Here is a 19274-nt window from a genome sequence, read left to right as displayed (position 1 = left end):
AGAGACTTGTTTTCTCAAATTCTGCAAAGGACCTTACCGTGTCATCATTAAATGGGAATCAGCTCTGCATCCTCAAATGACCTTTGGCAAACATGCTTTGACCGGAGCGGAGAATCAAAAGCCAAAGGTCTACCGGACTGGCCTATTATCTTCGTTTCCTTTTTGCACAGTCTGTGCTTTAAAAGCTTTCTTCTCTTCATTCGTCGAGGAACACAACGCTTCCTCCTTTCGCAGCTTTAGAGGCACTCGCTCAGTGTCAAACACCTTGGACCTATGTCTGTTGATTTTCTGAATTCTAAAACTTGTTACATGTGGGATGTAAAGCTCTTTTCTGCTTTGTTAATAATCATTTTCTTATGAACTTCAGTCAAGTTTAGTTTACTTCTGTATCGAATATTTGCTTTTTGATGTGTCGTAAATCGTTAGATTTGTCCAATTCTTGATTAATTAGCCTGTACATAGCTATGATAGAAATGACTTTCTCATTCCAGGAGGGAAACTCTGAAGGCTACGCCAACACAGATTCGGTTTTCACATTGGCATATGCCATTATTATGCTGAATGTTGACCAACACAATGCGAATGTGAGACAACAGAAGTCAATGACAGTCGACGTAGGTTCTTTATAGAAAATTTCCCGCTAAATCAAACTAATCAGGGCTTTTTGCCGTTATTGTGTTTGTATTCTGTGTATACCGTTCAAATTTACGCATCCAGAATATTTGTATCATTTGTTCAATCTCTATATAATATATATATAATAATAATAATAATAAATAATTTGTTTAAAGTTGGCGTACTAAATGAACGGTTGATAGCTATAAAGAAGCTAATTAAGAACAACTATCTAATAAGAGTTAGTATGAAATAAAAATATATGATACAATATTAAAAAGGTTTAAGGTATAATGTTCTAAATAAAACCTAACCCAGCAATAAATTTTTTACACAATCTACAGTCGCATTCTATAGGGTGTGCTCTTAATTCTTTTTTAAATGTTGCCAATGATTGGGACTCTCTTATACTGTGAGGTAGTGTTTGCCACAGTTTTTGACCTAAATATCTCACAGTTTCTATACCATAAGAAGTTGTCCTGGCTTTTGGAATGCAAAGATTATTTTTAGTTCGCAAATCATAATGTACATTTCTTGTTTCAAAAATCTCACTCATGAAACTAGGGTTCAGGTTATGTTTGGTTTTGTATATTTCTATCATCAAGTACTGTAGATTGCGTTGGTGAATTGATACTGCATTATCCAAAGTCAGCAATGCTTCGTAGTCAGCATGACTGTCTTTATAAACAATTCTGAGTGCTCTTTCGTGGATTTTATTTACTTTAGCATTCAGACATCTGTCATGGAACATCCAAATTAGGGGGCAGTAACTAAACTGAGCTTTTATGAAGCTGTTCATTAGGAGACGCAGTTTATCAGAACCCATAAATGGCGAAACTCTAGCAAGAGCATGCAGTTTTTGGCTGGCTCTTTTGCATAAATTTGAGACGTGACTTTTGAAATTAAGATTTTTATCTATTATCACCCCTAGCAGTTTTTCTTCAGAGCTTTCTTCAACAATGGCCTCACCGATTTTGATCTTAAAGTCATCTTGATTTGTTCCAAAAGTAAGAAGATGACATTTCCCTGCATTCAATTTCATAAAGTTTTCTGGAAACCATTTTGATAAAATAAGAGCTCTGTGGGAGCTCTGTGAATTCCTATACCCGACGGGACCGGGCAGTCGCAAATTTTATAACCAGTGTAAAGACGTTGGCTACCTTCATTAACAAAGAGATTAAGCCACACCCCCTCCCTTCCCATTCATCCGCTTCTACACCACTACTCTTACTTTGGGTTTCTCTTAACTTCATGTAAATTTTTATATACTGTAAAGTTAATTTGATTTGGAGTCATATTTTTGCGTTCTTAAACCTGAGATCCAAGTAACTTAGGCTATAGAAAGAAGCTAGTTTTTTCAGACCAATTAAGAAAAGCATGTAACATTACAGCGTCAGAATAGAATTCCTTGCATTTCTTCAATACATTCTATTGACTGATCCATTGTATCTGTTACACACATTTAAGGAATTCAAAAGAAATGTCAAGGGTGTCAATGGTGGAGGGAATTTCCCAGAAGAGATGATTGAAGAAATATACAATAGCATAAAGTATGTAATCCGTGATGGTTGTGAACATTGCTTTTTAGCACCTCTACCAAACATTTATTGAGGATAAGCTTGTCGAATTAGCTGCATCAACTACTATTTTTGCATAAATTACGATTAATACTTTATTAACGTTAAGTTTTCTGGATCAAACCAAAGCTTTTATTTCATTTGTTTATAGTTTGAATTGTTGTCATTTCTCTTCTCCAAGCTGGTTTTAGACAAAATCTAACCTTTTTAGCGTATTCTACGTCCTTGATTTGTAAATATTGACTGGGAAGAATTTTTTATTTGCAAGTTAGACATATAATTTAATGGTGTTTTCCAGCATGTTTCAGGTATCTTAACTGTTAATTATATTGATAGGAATGAGGAAATTGTCATGCCTTCAGAAAGAACTGGTCGAGTGAAAGAGAATTACGATTGGAAGGTATGTTCAAACGACACAAAACAATCCTCCTCCTTGATTTTTATGAGAGAATCCAGAGAGTGAATTTTTCTTCTCGCGGGGTCAACGTTGCGTTTTGCATTGTGATGGTTTCCAAACATTTGCTATTGCAAGTAGTATGACCTAGAGCCGTTTATGAAACTTTTATTTGAAGTCTTTTTCTTATCAAACTAATATTTATTGAATGAGTCTTTTCTTTCGCTGGTGTGTTGAAACATTCTAAAGCACGTCAGATATTATTTGGCTTTAGAATAACATTTTTACCTTAAGATAAAGGTATTTCTAACTTAGTTAATATATAACGTAAATTTTTTATTTCTTATTCGGAACAGATAAGTTGTTTTTATGGTGAATTTTTTTACAATGCCACATGAAAAGGCAATATAGGAAGATGACAGCTACCCATTAGCTGTTAGATAAAATTCACATTTGTTGAGACGATTGAATTGTCTTCACGTTTATAGCATTTTATTGTTTCATTTTAGGATTTGTATCACGTGTTTAGGCTGCCAATCCTAAGTGACCACCATGTAGTTGTGTCTCGCTATATGTCATGATAAGAGCATAAAGCCTAATAATAACCAGGGCTGTTAGCACATATAGATAACCCAATTGTGCAAAATGTGATACCATCATGAAACTTGGTAGAGATAGGCAGTTTGATACGCTGAGAAAGATAGGGCCTGGACCAGACCTGACAAATGCCCATTTGTTCTATTTTTAGACTAGGATATAAAGCTCCAGGCCCTTAGACAAGCTTTTATCATACTTTCTTCCTGAATAGTAACACTTAGATATAACTTGGTAGAGATGGGCAGTTTGATACGCTGCGAAGATAAGATAGAAACCCAAACTGAAAAATGTCCCCTTTTTTCATGCTGGTATCACATTCTGCACAATTCATGTTATAACATCCCACATTAAAAACCATTACTTCAGACCATCAACCAGCTTTAAATTATTTCTTTACTTTACCCATCTCATATAGATAATTTTATAGATTTTTCAAATTAAATACTGAAACTGTTGAGCAGCTTCTCATTTCTGCCCATTTTCATTTAAAATCTGAATACGTTAGTTACTGGACCTGGATAAGAATACGTTAGATACTAGATACGTTAGTCTCCACTGAACACTAGACCATGTAGGTGCTCGCAGATAAGCAACAACGATGGGAACCGTCATGACGTCATTAACATTATGATTCCCTTGTTAGAAAGCCCCAAATAGTGATTTTCCTAATTCTTTTTCGATTGCACGGTTAAACAGTAAATATCAAACTTGGCAAAAGTTATATCGTTTGCAATTTAACTTAGAAATCGCGTCTAAATTTTGGGAACCCCTTCTCAGTTTTTTCCGTGTGCTTTTTTTATTTTGTTTAAAGAGGCACCAACGCAAAATTTCGTCCCCCGAAAATTGCAAAAAGATTTTGGTGTTATGAAGTGGGGACAAAAGTTCTACCGAAAAATGGTTTTACATGCTTTGTAGCTTTTCCATGTTGCGAGAAACAAGCAAGAAAAAGCAGTATGATTGAATTTTTAGTACCCTAGTATTTTTACGGTCCGATTGTCATCAATAAATAATCAATTGATCATTTGATATCCCAAAATAATGTGAAAGCTCTCGGTAGATGAGGATTTCTCGGCACAAAGCAAGCTTCTGCCTAGCGGTAATGGCTGATCACATCGATGAAATTAAAATGGTTGATATAACCAAGAAAGAATTAAATCAGTCAAAATAGAATTTCGAACCGCTTCCAACCGACCTCTTCAAGGCCTACTAGGTATTAGATGCTTAACTTTCCCGTTATAAAATGAATAGAATGGTATTCAAACCTATGTATGATAGAATTATACTTCTTGCTAGCCCTCACTGGTGAGAGCTTGTCTAGAACAGAAAACATTTTTTCCTCGTTCATCCTTTTTTGTGATAGTCTTTGCTGTTCACATAACAAACTAGAACGACGAAAAATGTTTTTTGGCGATAATTTTTTTGCGTTGATAACTCTTTAAACTTAAGGAACAATGCCCAGTAATTATATCATCGAAAGATAGTTTTGTTGTATAGTGCCAATGAATTCAGTTTGCCTTCAACCGTGCTTTGGAAAAGAGTCATCTCTTGAATTGTACATTTAACCAATGCTACGTTATTCTTTGCTAAGTTTGTCATAACGCTTATTTTGATGTGTTGATCTTTAGGTACTTATGAGAAAAAGTCAAGCACCAGATTCACAATTTATGCGTATCAACACAAGCATGTATGATGAAGACCTGTTTTTAGTGGTATGGGGGCCAACAGTTGCAGCTTTATCCTATGTCTACGATAATGGTATGGACAAAGCAGTTGTGCAAAAGGCTCTGACTGGTTTCAGGTAATTTACTTGTATGTGCTTGACATCATGCAACCTATGCCATTAAACGATCGATCGTGGATACAAACACTCCTGTCTGCGTACCCATCGACTTTTCACTCACAAACACTCTTGTCCCATATCCTATCATGGCATATCATATATCGTATGTCATATGTCATATGTCATATCATATCATATCATATCAAACCCTATCATATCATATCATATCAATCATATCATATCATATCATATAATATCATATCAATCATATCATATCATATCATATCATAAATCATATCATATCATATCATATCATATATCATATCATATCATATCATATCATATCATATCATATCATATCATATCATATCATATCATATCATATCATATCATATCAATCATATCATATCATATCATATCATATCATATCAATCATATCATATCATATCATATCATATCATATATTACAACCAATTTTACAATTTTCAATATCTCCTAGTTAATTGCAACTAGGGCAGGAAACGATTTTGTACCTTTAAGATATTCTTTGATAACCTACTTCAGTTCAACTGGAATGATATAATGTTTTGACATTTCATGTGAATCAAGTCAAATAAGAATGGGAAAGGGTGCATTGGCTTTTCCCTATCAAATTACTGTAAATTTGTCGCAGTTCTTAAATTCCATGAACCAAACAAAAAGAAAAATTCCATGAACTCAACGTCTTTCGCATGCCATTTCTCACCCAATTGGTAACAGATTCACTAGTCTAGTTCATCTTGGGGTATTTGCGTTGTTCTCTATATTGATGCGCTCCAAATTCAAAATCTGTACACATTAATGTTTATGACGTCACCAATAAACAACTCCCTTAAAGAGTATTTAGTTTCAAGTTACATACGATGCGTGGAATTTGATAACAAATTGAGTTTCTTTTACACATTTTACACAATTTAAGAAAGATATGCATTAAAAATCTTTAAATAATGTTGTTTTTTTCTAATCTGGTCAATGGGCTTTGCTGTAATCAGCTTTATAGTAAACCAACCTCTTCAGTTGTATAGAAGTAAACAATTTTAAAACAGTATCTGTAATATCTTTAGGCTTTTCAGTTAACTATACAAGCAACAGGCAAGCAAATCCTATACCATAGTTTTCTCTCATGGTTTCCCTGGCTCGCTTTTTCCAGTTCTCCTAACTCCACAAAGTCAATGAGAAACTCGATTGCTTATATTCGTTTTATCACATTACAGAGTCCAATCTTTCTAATACATTTAACATATTTTTTGAATTTAGTATTTTCAGGGCAATGTGATAAATGAATCTCGCGTTTTTAAGGTTTCCACACAGTCAATACATACAGTCAGTACATGTATAGAAAATATCATATATTAGCTAAAATGCAAAAGCTTGATGGCCAAAAGCATCAAATTCTAATTATAAAAGGGCTTTCATCTCATCATAAGCTGAAATTGCTGTGTGATGTGCTTCTATATTTTACAAAGGCGTCAGCACAATGAAGGTAATAATTCATGCCAAGGGGCTAGGACGCATACATATTCCTCGCAGAAGTATCATTGCTTTGCAAGTTGACACCTGTCGTTTCATTTATATAGGAAATAGCCATGTGTATTTGTATAGCTGTTTGTTTTGTGTAGAATAGTCATTCATTTCCAGTAAAAATGGCTCGTGTTATTTTATTTCATTAGAAAGTGCGCTGTGATATCTGCTCGATACGGTCTCAGTGAAGTTTTTGATAATCTGGTTATTTCGCTGTGTAAATTCACAACTTTGCTTACGCAAGGGGAGGTAAGGCATTTTTTTATCTAATCTGATTTTATTTTTTGTCTTGTTTGCTCTAATTTGATATTCATTTCTGGTTGATATTGAGGTCACTTAGCTTGTTTCAGAAGAAGCCAAAGCCAATGTTTATATAGCAAATGTGAACAAAGACTAGGATTGCCTTTGATGTGACATCTCGCAGAAGCTCTTTTCCGTTTGAATACTCTGTTATAATAGTTATATATATATTCAAGGTATAAAGGCTCAATCGGTTATAATAATAATAATGATATTGATAATAATGATAATTTTATAATTATTTATACAGGGTTGCATTTTCAGCAATAAAGGTGCTGTTATCAATAAGGGCCAATAGATCAATAGACCTAAACTTTAAAAAGGAGTTACTTACAATCAGAATCTTGAAATTTGCAGTTGATTGTTCTAGTTCCTCTTGTTTGACGTCATTGCTCCGTTCTCCATGGAGTTATCCTTCTTTTAAGCACTCGGATCCATGCCCTGTTTAGGATGTGTATTGCTGTTAATCACACTGATTGTGGAATCTTTTACGCTTGCAGTTTTCTTATCTTTCTGTCTTTTCTTTCCCGACACTTTGTGTACAATTGTTTCTTGTTTTAGAACTCGTTGTAATTACAGGTTATGTTATAGCATGCTTTACAGGAATCCCTTATTACAAATTATTTGTAAATGTTATACCGAACATCGCATTGCTAATTTCATGTTTGAAATGTATTCGATAATATATTATCAACACTAATCATTCGCAGTAAACAATGAAAGGTGAAATAGAATTTTTCACTCTTTGTTAGCCCTGTGTAAACTATCAATTTTATTAGATTTGGTAGAAAAGTACATCGCAGGGATCTGTTATCCTCATTTGCAACATTTCAATTTCTTTTTGAAAATATTGTCAATTTGCCTTTTTGCTAGCCAAGTGACAACTTGCCAGTTACATTTGGTACCAACATCAAAGCCCAGCTTAGTGCCAGAACAGTGTTTTCTTTGGCCCACAAGCATGGCGACATATTGAGAGAAGGATGGCAGAATCTGCTTGTTTGTATGTTGCAATTGTTCAAGACGAAATTACTGCCTAAAGTTCTCACCGAGGTAAATATTTATGGCGTTTCTACCAATAAAAGTTTTTCGGTGTGTGGTTGTTGTTGTTGTTGCTGTTGTTGTCCTTTCTGTTATTGTTCTTTCTTCTGTTGTTCTTTGCTCATGAAAGGCTTTCTATTTAGTTTATGCTGTTGTTGTTTGGTTTGTTTGACGTCAGTTTGATTCGATCAGCAGTCGTCGCTAGTTTCAATGCTTAACGCTCTTCTTTTCCAGTGGCTTTTAGCTTTGTTCTTTGTTATCACCACCCCGGTTGTACTTTTACCCTCTTCTTTTTTTCCTTCTGTTTCTTTTCTTACTAGCATCTTTAGCTCATCGTGCCGACTTTTGTAGTTCTCTCTAATCGTTGTGTTTTTCTTCAATTGCTTCGTTGCGTTTGCGTTTCTTTGTGTGAGTGTGTTTGTTTGTGGTTTAGAGGTTTTTCTTCTTTGTAGAGCTTTCTATTATTTTTAGTATGCCATTCGGAGGAGTCATATTTTTGCAAATAGATGTATAAATAGATAGCTGCGGAATGTTTTCAAACATATAATTTTGGGAAGTGATCTTCCACTGCCTACCCTATTTCCACTCTTTTATTTGCTAGGTTGAAGATTTTATTGATCAAAGCGGAAAAACAAGTCTGATTCGCGAAGAGCCCCAACCAACTGCAAGGTAAAAAAATTCTAAAAAGCAGATTTATTTATTCTTTTTGCTTACCCCATTAAAAATAGTCACTAATACTTTTGCTATTTAAGTGCTCAAAAAACCAAACCCTTTTCCTTGACAAAAATCTGTCGCAACTATTTAGATGATCTTTAAATCTTTAACAACAACCGAGCTATCAGGAAATGGTTATCTAGTTTCGTTTATGGTTTCAGCGTTTTATATTTTTTTTCTTTATCTGTCCTGTTTTGTTATCAGCTCTTTAAAAACGGGTGAGAATGATGTTGCTTTGAATAAGCCTATAAATAGGTTTATTTTGGCTTTGAAAAAATCAAACATTTGGTAAACTAAATCTTTTCATCTGACACTCTTAAGAGTATAAAACGTCAGAACAAAGACCGAAAACTCTACGCTAGGAAATATATATACCCAGTTGTGGATCGAAATAGGCCAATCAGAAACACGAGCACATGACTGTTGAAGGGACCCAAAATTTGGTTTGGAATAACTAGAGTTCGTTACATCTGGGGTCCGTTGAACCAAGAGAATTTGTAAGGACTTTGTTAGGCAGAATCCAAGGGACCAGGCATTTAGTTCGTTATACCGGAACGTTCGTTATTTCCGGGGTTCGTTATATCGGGATTCCACTGTAGTCCTTTTCTTGATTTGGATATAGGCCGGATGCAACGGGAATTCTATCGTCTTTCTACAACTATATTCTCGCTAACCCTGATACCTCGGCGCAGAAAGGCCAGTCAGCAGAAGACAGCAAGGCTCAAGAGCAAGCTGGAAATTGTATCAAGGTACGATGACAATTTTCATGCTAGATTCTTTTATTTATTTTTATAGGAATATAGATATGTTACTAGAGCAACAGCCTAATTGTTTTTTGTATTTGGAACTGTAAACAGCCCTTAATTGTCATTGCATCCAAAATAACCATTTGATCACGCCCATAAAGAGCACCATAGTGCGTAAACCGCGTTCTTTAGGCAAAGCAAAAAAATCAAGCATTGAAAAAACTTCAAGCATTGAATAAACTTATTCAGCAGATCCCTAATATCGATGCAAAGGCATTTCAGAGTAGAACGGGGAACTCATTGTTTGATTAAGCCCGGTTTAGCTAATTTCATCGGAATAATTCTGCTGTTTCAAGATTTTTAGAGTAAATCTTACTTAAGGAATTTTAAAATATTGCACGAGGAAGCTGTTTTTAATACCAAGACTCGCAAATTATATGCTTACACCTATGCTGTCAACATGACGCTTTTTAACAAGAATGCCAACATGTTCACGAAACGTCAATCAACTTTTGGCCAATCAATAAACAATTTTGATTGACGGATGGGTTAAGCCTATAGTATATGTTGATTGCGTTAAACATAATTCGGTTGATTGCCGTGAAAGGCCAACTATGCGATAACTGCTTATTGTATCAAAGTCGTTATTTCCCTGTATTTTCTTCCAGGATTGTCACCCAGAGCTTTTGATCACAGAAAGCAAATTTTTGCGAGGAGAATCTTTGCATGAACTTGTGAAGGTTAGTTTTGTGTAAACAGTATAAAGTTTGATTCATATAGCATTTAATCAACTGTAATTTTAAGATTACGGTAAACGTTTTTGACTCATTATTTGGTATTCTCTTCCTAAAAGCCAAACTATTTCTCAGTTTTTCAAAACTTCTATTGTCTTAAACGTGGTATCATTGTGTGCCTTGATAGTCCAGCTACCAGAATCTGAAGAAATCGAAAAATGGATGTTCTCATCCAGAAAATGTTTACCGTAACCTTAAGGGACTACAGAATGGTTGAAGAACAGTAAATCAATAATTGAATTCGATAACCATCCCCTTTGCACTCAAAATTCTTACCTTGTAATAATCGTCCTTCAAGTTTTGTAATCCGAAAAAAAAACTTCAAAAACAGGCTTGATTTTTCTTATAGCTCGATATGTCAGTGTTAGGCAAAATCTATGGCATTTTATCGATTCAGTTTTACACTATTTTTCGTTGCTTTGAAGGCATTGGTATTCTCTTCGAAACCTGAAGGAAGCATTGATTCGAACGAGTCACCTTTTGATGAAGATGCTGCCGCTTTTTTCTTGGAATTCCTTATCAGGGTGGCATTACAAAACAAGTATGTTGATTTTTTTTTTATTTTAATTTATTTTCTCCACAAGACAGAACAATGTTTGTCGCTGTTATCTTTATAGTTTGCACCACGCTGGCGGAAATAATGCATTTTTGATTTATAGTGACATTTGAACTATTGGATTGCCAGACTTCTTCTTCTTAAGTGTAAGGCCTGTTGCAGGCACCGGCGGTCATTGCAAGGCGACTGTGAATATTTCCAATAGAATAAAAGTTGGATAGGAAGGCACAAACGAGAGCCAACAATATAGATTTTTTTCTTTGATTAAACTAGTGTAAGCACAGTAAACCCAGCGGAATTTGATAACAGACCTCAGTTATTATTTTCCTGGCCTGACCCCATATGATTTTATAAGGGACTGGGTACGAGATTGTTGCCGCTGCTTTACAGATATTGTTAGAATCGTTAAAGACACAGCTTGAACCCAGTCCTCGTTTGCTTCACGCCCTAACACGCGCTATTTTATCTACTTTAGAACTTATCCGTAGTTAAATTACGGGTTTTATTATTTCTATAGTAATGCTTTGTATACATTTGAATAATAATTGGCGATCTTAGTACAACCCTACATAGACACAACAATGATCTTCAATTGATCTTCAACTGTTGCTTCGTTTTTAGAGACAGGATATCAGTGCTGTGGCAAACTGTCCGCGATCACCTAACAAGTATTATCATTTCTGCACAAAAATACAGGTACAGTTCGCCTCAAGAATTTTGCTATTTTTACACGTGTGTGTGTGTGTGTGTTACCTGTGTTCTTAACTGGAAGCAATGTTCTTTAAGATAATGAACATTATGCTCAATAGACATCCATTCCACAAGATACAATCATATAAGTTTGTTTACGTTTTGGCGTATAGAATAGGTAGGTCCTAAGTTATAACTCTTAAATTTCTTGTTTGATGCGAACAAAAGCATATATAGCTCTGCGTATACGACATCGAACGCCATATGAAAGTCTGGTAAAAATTTAAGTTCCATATAAATATTAATAGATCAACAAAAAGTATCAATTTTCGCTTTATGTGAGTTTTACAGGATTTAAGAAATAATTCTGAGAGAAAATTCAAGCTCAGTTTGGATTGCAACGACGGTCAGTGCCACGCGTCGAGTCCTGCTTTGGTCATTTCATTCTCTCATGTTTTCTTCTTGCGTCGAGTTTTTTTTATCTAAGTCTCAGTTTTCGATTTATTTTTACTTATAAGAATCAATTATTTCTAGACTGTATTTGCTCTTAGCGAAATTCCTTGTAAATTTCATGAGTACCAAAAAAATTGTAAGTGGCTCGGAACTAAAACCTGGTAAAAATAGGATGAATTTAGCAGTCCTATTTTACCCTAATTCACATCTGAGTCTGTACGTCGTTTCGTGCTTGACGAGTGTCCCTATTTCATAGCTTCTTGGTCGAGCGGGCTGTTGTTGGATTGCTGCGTCTTGCCATTCGACTTATCCGCCGTGAAGATATATCAAGCCAGGTCCTTGTGACTTTGCGTGTGCTTCTGATGATGAAATCAAACGTCCTCTGTTCATGCTGCCGCCAAATTGCATACGGTGTCCACGAACTGATACGAACGAATGCCAATAATATACACTTATCACGTGACTGGGTGACGATTCTCACCCTTCTTGAGGTAGCAGGGGCTGGTGCACCTGCACCCATTGTTAAGCCAGGCCCATCGTTAACAATGGTACATGGTGAGCGACCAGTGGTAGAGCAGGAACAAATCGAAGAAGAGACAGGCGAGAAGACGTTTCGTCCAATTAGAGCAGACTCTCCTGTTTTAGATGAAGACGCAGCAAAGCCTGAAGCAACCGGCGAGACATGGCTACTCATCAACAAGGAAGAGCAGTCTGGAGTGCCTGTGAATCAGTATGACCTTGCATTCGGTGAAAGTCTAAACAAGCACGATAGTCGTGCGTTTATTAAAGCATCTGGAACAATAGGTTTCATTGTTCGCGATGCCGCCCACGTGACACGTGGAAACATTCTACAGTGCATACATACTTCACTGATATTTGCAGAAGCCAGTGCTAACGGTGGTGTGGCATTAAGAAAGGAAGAATTGTCATCCAAAGAGCACGGAAATGTCAAGCACCAGCAACCGCCGAAAGGTAATTTCAGGACTTCAATACTAAAGTTATTTAAAAGCAGCTTTGGCTGGCTACTTGGTACCATTAGGTCGAGTTATTGCCAAACGAGCTCCGCAAATTTACAGCTTTCTCCTTTTTCTTCTATTTTTATGCACATCTTCATGTTATCATATACACTAAACCTCCAAAGGAAAGCTTTTTTTGTTGGAAGAAAGCAGAAATTCTCTTCATTTTAAAGAGCATATATAGATAAACTTTAGGGATTGCTCCCTTTTTTCTTTGCTGGCAACGTTCAATTCTCAATAATGTTAAGGATTAAGTGGTTACGCGGCGTAACTTACGCCTTTGATGTAGTTACGCTGACCTGATTTTCCTTTTGTATATAAAGTTTTATTTTTTGATCCTTGTCACGTCCGAAGTTTACGCTTTGAATTAGGTTTGAAGAAAATGAAGAAAAAACACACCAGCCCGAAGTCATCTCGTGGGAAGGGACGTTCTGGAGGCCCAGGGTCACCAGTGAGTGAAGACGATGCAGAAATAAGTGAAAACACAAGCAATATTTATGATGCCATTTCACTGCAGCTCCTGGATCTAATGTATGTGTTGCATACAAAAGCATCAAGGATATTGGCAAATGTTGATTGGCATGAATTTGAGGAGAGCCAAAAGCAAGAAGTCAGAATGAGATGGAACAGTGTGGAAAGTGTCGACCGATTACCAAGCACGTTTACTGGTAAACCTTAGATAGTTTTCTTCTTACTGCATTGAAACAATCTTCACTTCCTTTACTCCCATTTTCCGTCACTGTGAAAAAGAGCTTAGAACCTTAATACCTTTTTATTTGGGCACGTCACTAGGTCATTTGTTGGTAATCTCTTGAAAATGCTGAAAAGAAATTCACTTGAATTGAATAGGTATTTCGTAACAGCTTGATTTTTTCTTTCAATGATATCGAAGGTACCTTAATGTAATTAAGTATAGGCACGATCAATGAAATAGCGATTTCATAAATACGAACATGTACAATGCGAAGGATCATTTACTTAGCAACGGGTTGCACCTAGCGTAACATATACGCTTACATCGGCATGTTTTTTTCAAGTATCTAGTAGACCATTGTATCATGTTCTCGTTCAGTTCAAAACTCAACAACTGTTCAGAAGTGAATATCCATTGCTTTTTTTATATTCTGGGTATTTTTCCTTAACTTTTTCCTTATATTTCCTTACGCTATTTACAGCGATCTTAATCCACTTGAATCTATTTTATTTGTAAAAATGTCCGTTCATCCAGTCTTAATGCAAGACTAAAAACACAAAATTGAAAATATTCAAGAAAATCTGGTTGTGCATTTTTGTTTTGGCTTTAGCTTTATGTATCGGGAAAATATTGTTAGATACTGATTATCGATTATTAAGTATTATAAGTATTACAAGTATATTAAATTGTAAGTTCGTTACACATTTGCTCAACCGAATTTTAAGTCTGGGTAATTTAGAAATAAAAAAGAGATGGAAACGAAGCCTCATCGTCAATTTTAAATGACTGAAAGATTTTTTTACATTTTATTTTACACTTGTTGATCTTGATTGAAGAGTGTCTGTTTTCTCTCTACAGGTGATGCCAACTTTGGTATGAGTTTACTGTGGATTAAATGTTGGTGTCCAATTCTTCAGGGCATTGCTAGACTTTGCTGTGACGATCGGAAAGAAATCCGAATGTCTGCTTTGACCATACTTCAAAGGTCGCTTCTTGCCGAGGATTTGCAATCACTGAGTGCCACTGAATGGGAAAACTGTTTCAATAAGGTATTGGACCGAATACTATAATCAAATTACCTTAAATTGGAGCGTATTCTATGTTATCACAGGCCTAATCTATTTTTTGCAATGGCTATTGAATAGTATCTTGCCTTGTCGTTAACTTTGAATATCCTTCAATAGGTCCTCTTTCCAATGCTGGCAAGACTTCTTGAAGTGCCATCAGAAGTTGATCCAATTGGACTAGAAGAAACGAGGATGAGAGCTGCCACATTGCTATGCAAGGTATTTTGCTTTAGTCAATCAATATTCCAGTTTTTTTATAAATATTTCAATTCTTATTAACTAGTATAAGTGGCAACTTAGAACCATCCTACTCTATACACCAGAGCTTGAACAGTTATACCTCACAACATCGAACACTTTATGACAGATTGGTAAACGAGTAGACTTCGTCAAACCTAGTAGAGAGGTCAGCCGTTGTTTCTTGCTCAACTGGACTTTGTGGACTCTTCTGTTTATCAAACACCTTGATTATTCCCTTCTTTTAACAATGACAATTTTGTTAAATCTGTATCTGGTTAAGAATATAATTTTCCCTTTCTGTCATTACACTGATGTTTCACAACCTGAGCAGATAAACAACTTTACAGTTTTACGATAATGATATTTTATAAAATCCTTGTTTCCCTTTCTGCTATTTTTTTGATGTTTAACATCTTCGGTTGATAAACAACTTTACAGTTTTACGATTCTGATATAGTATATAATCTTTACCTGTAATTTTAATATATTTTTTATCTGCGCCTTGATATGAATTTTTCGTTCTCCTTGTGGTCTCTATCTGACGTGTCTCACGAAATTATCTCGGTATAGACTATACTGTTTCTGCTTTTTCGTGCTTATAGTAAATTCGTAATTGTTAAACAGTAATTTTTGAGGGTCAACATTATGTTGCAACTTTGGACTATCGGACCTCCAGACACCTGCTCGTGGTACCAAAATAATGCCCAAATCTGACACCATCTTGTATGGGCACCCTACATTGAACCTCCCTTTTGTGCATGATCTCGACTGAGTTTTGCAAAACGTCAGCACCAGGTTAGCCTATGACGTTGATATTTATGCACCTAATCAGTGGAGAAGTGTATCTCTTGGGTTGCTTGCTTTTATATACCACATGTCTGTTATACGGTAATGGTATACAATATAGCAGATATATTACAGACCGTTCAGTATTCCTGAAACTTTCTTCATTGAATAACATTTTCGTAAAATTTATTTTCAGGCCTTTTTGAAGCTGCTCAACATTTTGCTGACCCTATCGACATTTACAGCTCTTTGGATGACAATTTTGGATTTCATGGATCGCTACATGAAAGCAGATAGCAGCGATCTTTTGGTAAGTAACTTGCCTTTCTAAATTGGCAGCATCTTTTGTTATCCAGATATCAGCGTACTATACCTTCAGGTTCATACATTTATGTCTCCAGGCACTTTCATCCCTGTTTAAAGACTCATTGCTAACAATGGGCCTTTGCGAGCGTGGCGACGATCCAAACAATGGCAGTAAACTTCTACGGATTTACCAAAATTGATTTCAGACTGTCTAAAAATGCATTATGGGATGCTTGCGGAGCGCAATGGCTCATTGTTAGCAATTAGTCTTTAATGAAAGCTCAATAGATACATGAGTATACTATTTCTCTCAATGCGTTATGCCCATTGCTTAACATGTTTAAAGACTACTATAGTTATCATGGTTCTCAATAAGCAATACAGGCCCTTGCGGAAGGTTGTTATAAGAATTTTGAGTGTACCATTGTTTCGCTTGTATTATTAGTGAATCTGTTGTCGTATATTTCTCGCTAACCATTTTATTAAACTGTTGCCACAAGATATCAATACAGAATGTGAGTGCACGTCGTCTGTGATTGACAGCTCTTCGAAAAAAGGTTTTCTGCTTCAACATAAAACACTTTTCATTACTTTTAGCGTGCTATGAAATAAAGTTCGGTCGCGCAATTAGAATTATTTTCATCCTCGCCTCTAAGAGTTTGCGAAAATGCCAAATTCACGAATGTTTTCGAAGTATATGAAAATTTTCTTATTCAGATTTGAGTCAACTGCTCCTTTGATGAAGTTGTATTATTTTCTTATACTTTGCAGTCTGAGGCTATCCCAGAATCCATGAAGAACATGCTACTGGTTATGTCGACATCAGGAGTATTTGATCACAGCGAGGACGATCAGACGCTACAACTCACTCACAAAGCTCACGAACAGCACGAGCAAGATGCCAAGCGGCATTACTCAGCACTGTGGCAAGTCACATGGGAACGAATCGACTGCTTTTTGCCAAACCTGAGGCGTGATATGCTTGCTTCTAGTTCGCCATTTGCCCAGCGGGCTTCGTCGCCGCCGATTTATCCTGAACCAGAGGCGCAGACGATGGAAACCGAGGGACGGCCAGTATCTGAGGATGAATCATCAAAGATCGCGTCTCAAGAGCAAGGTATGGTTATGATTATGATGATTGTTTAAATTGCATTTGTCATCTCCTTACGAATAGGCGAATTATGATTGTTTGTTATCTAATAATTACCACCTTTACAGATAGAAACCACCTTATAAAACTTTGCTTGCTAAACGTTTATAAAACCTGCCTCTTGCTGTATTAGGGCAACAAGGTGAGATAGTTGATGACTACGAAGACGTTGATTTTATCAATAGAATAGAGGGGAACAGAACATATAGCTGCACAGAAGGCGAAGTGTGCTGAGCCATGTTCAAAGCTCTCGATAAAATGATCACATAGACTGATTTGATATGTCATTAGATATACAAATAAACTTTCAAAATTCACCTGTGAAAACATTAAAAGTGCGCCTTGCTTTGAACCATACGGTAATTTCCTAGGTCTAGCAAATACAAATACTTTTTAACAAACTTTTTCATTGATAGCTGAGAAAAAGATCGTTGAACCTGAAGCTGCCAGTCAGACAGAATCAACTGGAAACCAGAGAGCTCAATCGCCCACCCACGTGTCCCTCGATTCAACCCACCAACCCTCTAACATTGTTTTGCATTCGCCTTTGCCCGCGCCACAGAGCAGGCAATTTATGTTATCATCTGGCCCGCAAGCCCCCGGCATGCCGATTATTCTTGCTCCTAGACCACTTAGTAACCAAGAAGCGACACAAGAGTTACGTACTGTTGAAAGGCCTGAATCCCTACCGCTGGAAGTTGCCACTACCGATATAACATCCAATGTTCCTGCGGAAGACACTGCTGAAAATAAATCCGAGGACGAAGAAAAGAAAAAGGTCTTACAGGACAAAATGCCTAAAATCATGACTAATACTGTCTATGATATTTGAACAATATAGTAGGTGATATCACGAAATAAATGATGAAAAATTTCACAATGAGGTAAAATTTCCGGTAGCGCGTGGTTTTAGACTAAAAATCAATTCTGATTAGGTAGTAGAAATTTCAAGTTAGTAAGAATTAGGAAGGACCTCTAAGGACCGTAGTTTTTTGCAAAACTGATTAACCAGTTTATTAGCTGTAATATTTTAAGATTTAAGCATATAATCTTGGTAATTTTTTCCAAGATTACTGTTATGTGATAAACCCCAAATCGCTTCGATTTGTTTTAAGAAATGCATACTGCATTAAGCTACCTTTACAATTATTATTTTTAAAGTTATTAGTCTGGAAATGTCATATTAAATGCTCTTTTCTTGAAATTAACATCACGAGGAAGCTGGGATGTGCGATTGAAAAATAGGAGATTTTCCGTGGTATGAGCAATTTCTTTATGCTTTCCATTTGTTATGAAAAATGTATTGTTTTTAATGAGAAGCGTTATGTACCCGAGATTTACTCTTGTCTGAAAATGAACAACGTGTTGTTCCAACGATGGCGCTAATTTTTCATTTCGTTGAATTTCAAGCTTCAGCTCAATGGGACAGTTCAAAATACTCATTTTTTATCGGTTAAATGATAAAAGTTCCGAATTTTATTTCAGCTAAATTGCCCATAACTCTTTATTAAGATATTACTTTGGTGCCCAATTCCACTTTGTCATTGCACTGACATTTATTTATTTTCAACCATAGACTATTTCTTGAATTTTAACAATTGAATTGAAACTTGGCAAAAAGTAACAAAGTGATAGATTTGTTGCTGTAACATTAATTATTACTTGTCGCGAAATCCCTTCCCCGGTTTTTCATTAGCTGTATCGTACCTACAAAAGGTAAAATTCAGATTTTTAATGACAAGATAAACAATTGATATATAAATTTGTTAGAAGTTTATTGCAATTTGGGGTTTGAAATGAATAATGAATGGACATCATATGAATGAGAAATCAAGCCAATGTTTTCTATTGCTTTTTTCCTCTTCAAAATAATCGATCCACAATATTTTACCAGCTCAATCATCTTCGTCTTTGAATTTCATTCATGAAATATACATACAATACAACTGTAAAGAGGTGTTCATATAATACAATTGTAAACCTGCCTATGTACTGTAATGTATAGCTTGCAATTAGCTTTTTGGAGTTACAGGTAAAAACAGTATCAGTAATGATCAACCACCGGAACAGTTCCGTACCATTCCACTGTTTTTGCTGCAGCAAAATATTTAGTATGGTCTGTGGTGCCGTGAAGAGGGGCTCTTGGCCCCCTTATTAAAATTCAGAGAGATGCTAGGTGGGCTCAGCCTTTTATTGTGCTA

General features: G+C 35.8%; 1 protein-coding gene across 1 annotated transcript in view; it reads left to right on the top strand.

The window, feature by feature from the left end:
• The window catches only part of LOC135689884 (Golgi-specific brefeldin A-resistance guanine nucleotide exchange factor 1), a 41815-nt gene extending 22908 nt beyond the window's left edge, over positions 1–18907 (top strand). The window contains exons 19-36 of the mRNA XM_089108687.1: positions 492–614; positions 2083–2165; positions 2529–2592; positions 4809–4981; positions 6673–6772; positions 7697–7873; positions 8463–8530; positions 9198–9324; positions 9990–10061; positions 10541–10656; positions 11293–11367; positions 12071–12786; positions 13202–13498; positions 14383–14573; positions 14709–14810; positions 15814–15927; positions 16695–17040; positions 17490–18907. Coding sequence (XP_088964813.1) covers positions 492–614; positions 2083–2165; positions 2529–2592; positions 4809–4981; positions 6673–6772; positions 7697–7873; positions 8463–8530; positions 9198–9324; positions 9990–10061; positions 10541–10656; positions 11293–11367; positions 12071–12786; positions 13202–13498; positions 14383–14573; positions 14709–14810; positions 15814–15927; positions 16695–17040; positions 17490–17905 — 3360 coding nt within the window. The 3' untranslated portion in view covers positions 17906–18907. The remainder of the gene's footprint in view (positions 1–491; positions 615–2082; positions 2166–2528; positions 2593–4808; positions 4982–6672; positions 6773–7696; positions 7874–8462; positions 8531–9197; positions 9325–9989; positions 10062–10540; positions 10657–11292; positions 11368–12070; positions 12787–13201; positions 13499–14382; positions 14574–14708; positions 14811–15813; positions 15928–16694; positions 17041–17489) is intronic.
• The last annotated feature ends 367 nt before the right edge of the window (positions 18908–19274 follow it).

Source organism: Rhopilema esculentum, chromosome 5, assembly GCF_057945365.1.
Source record: "Rhopilema esculentum isolate cy_ngs chromosome 5, ASM5794536v1, whole genome shotgun sequence".
In the NCBI taxonomy this organism is placed as follows: Eukaryota; Metazoa; Cnidaria; class Scyphozoa; order Rhizostomeae; family Rhizostomatidae; genus Rhopilema; species Rhopilema esculentum.
The sequence above is the reverse complement of the archived record's forward strand: the minus strand, read 5'-3'. Positions and strand labels throughout refer to the sequence as shown.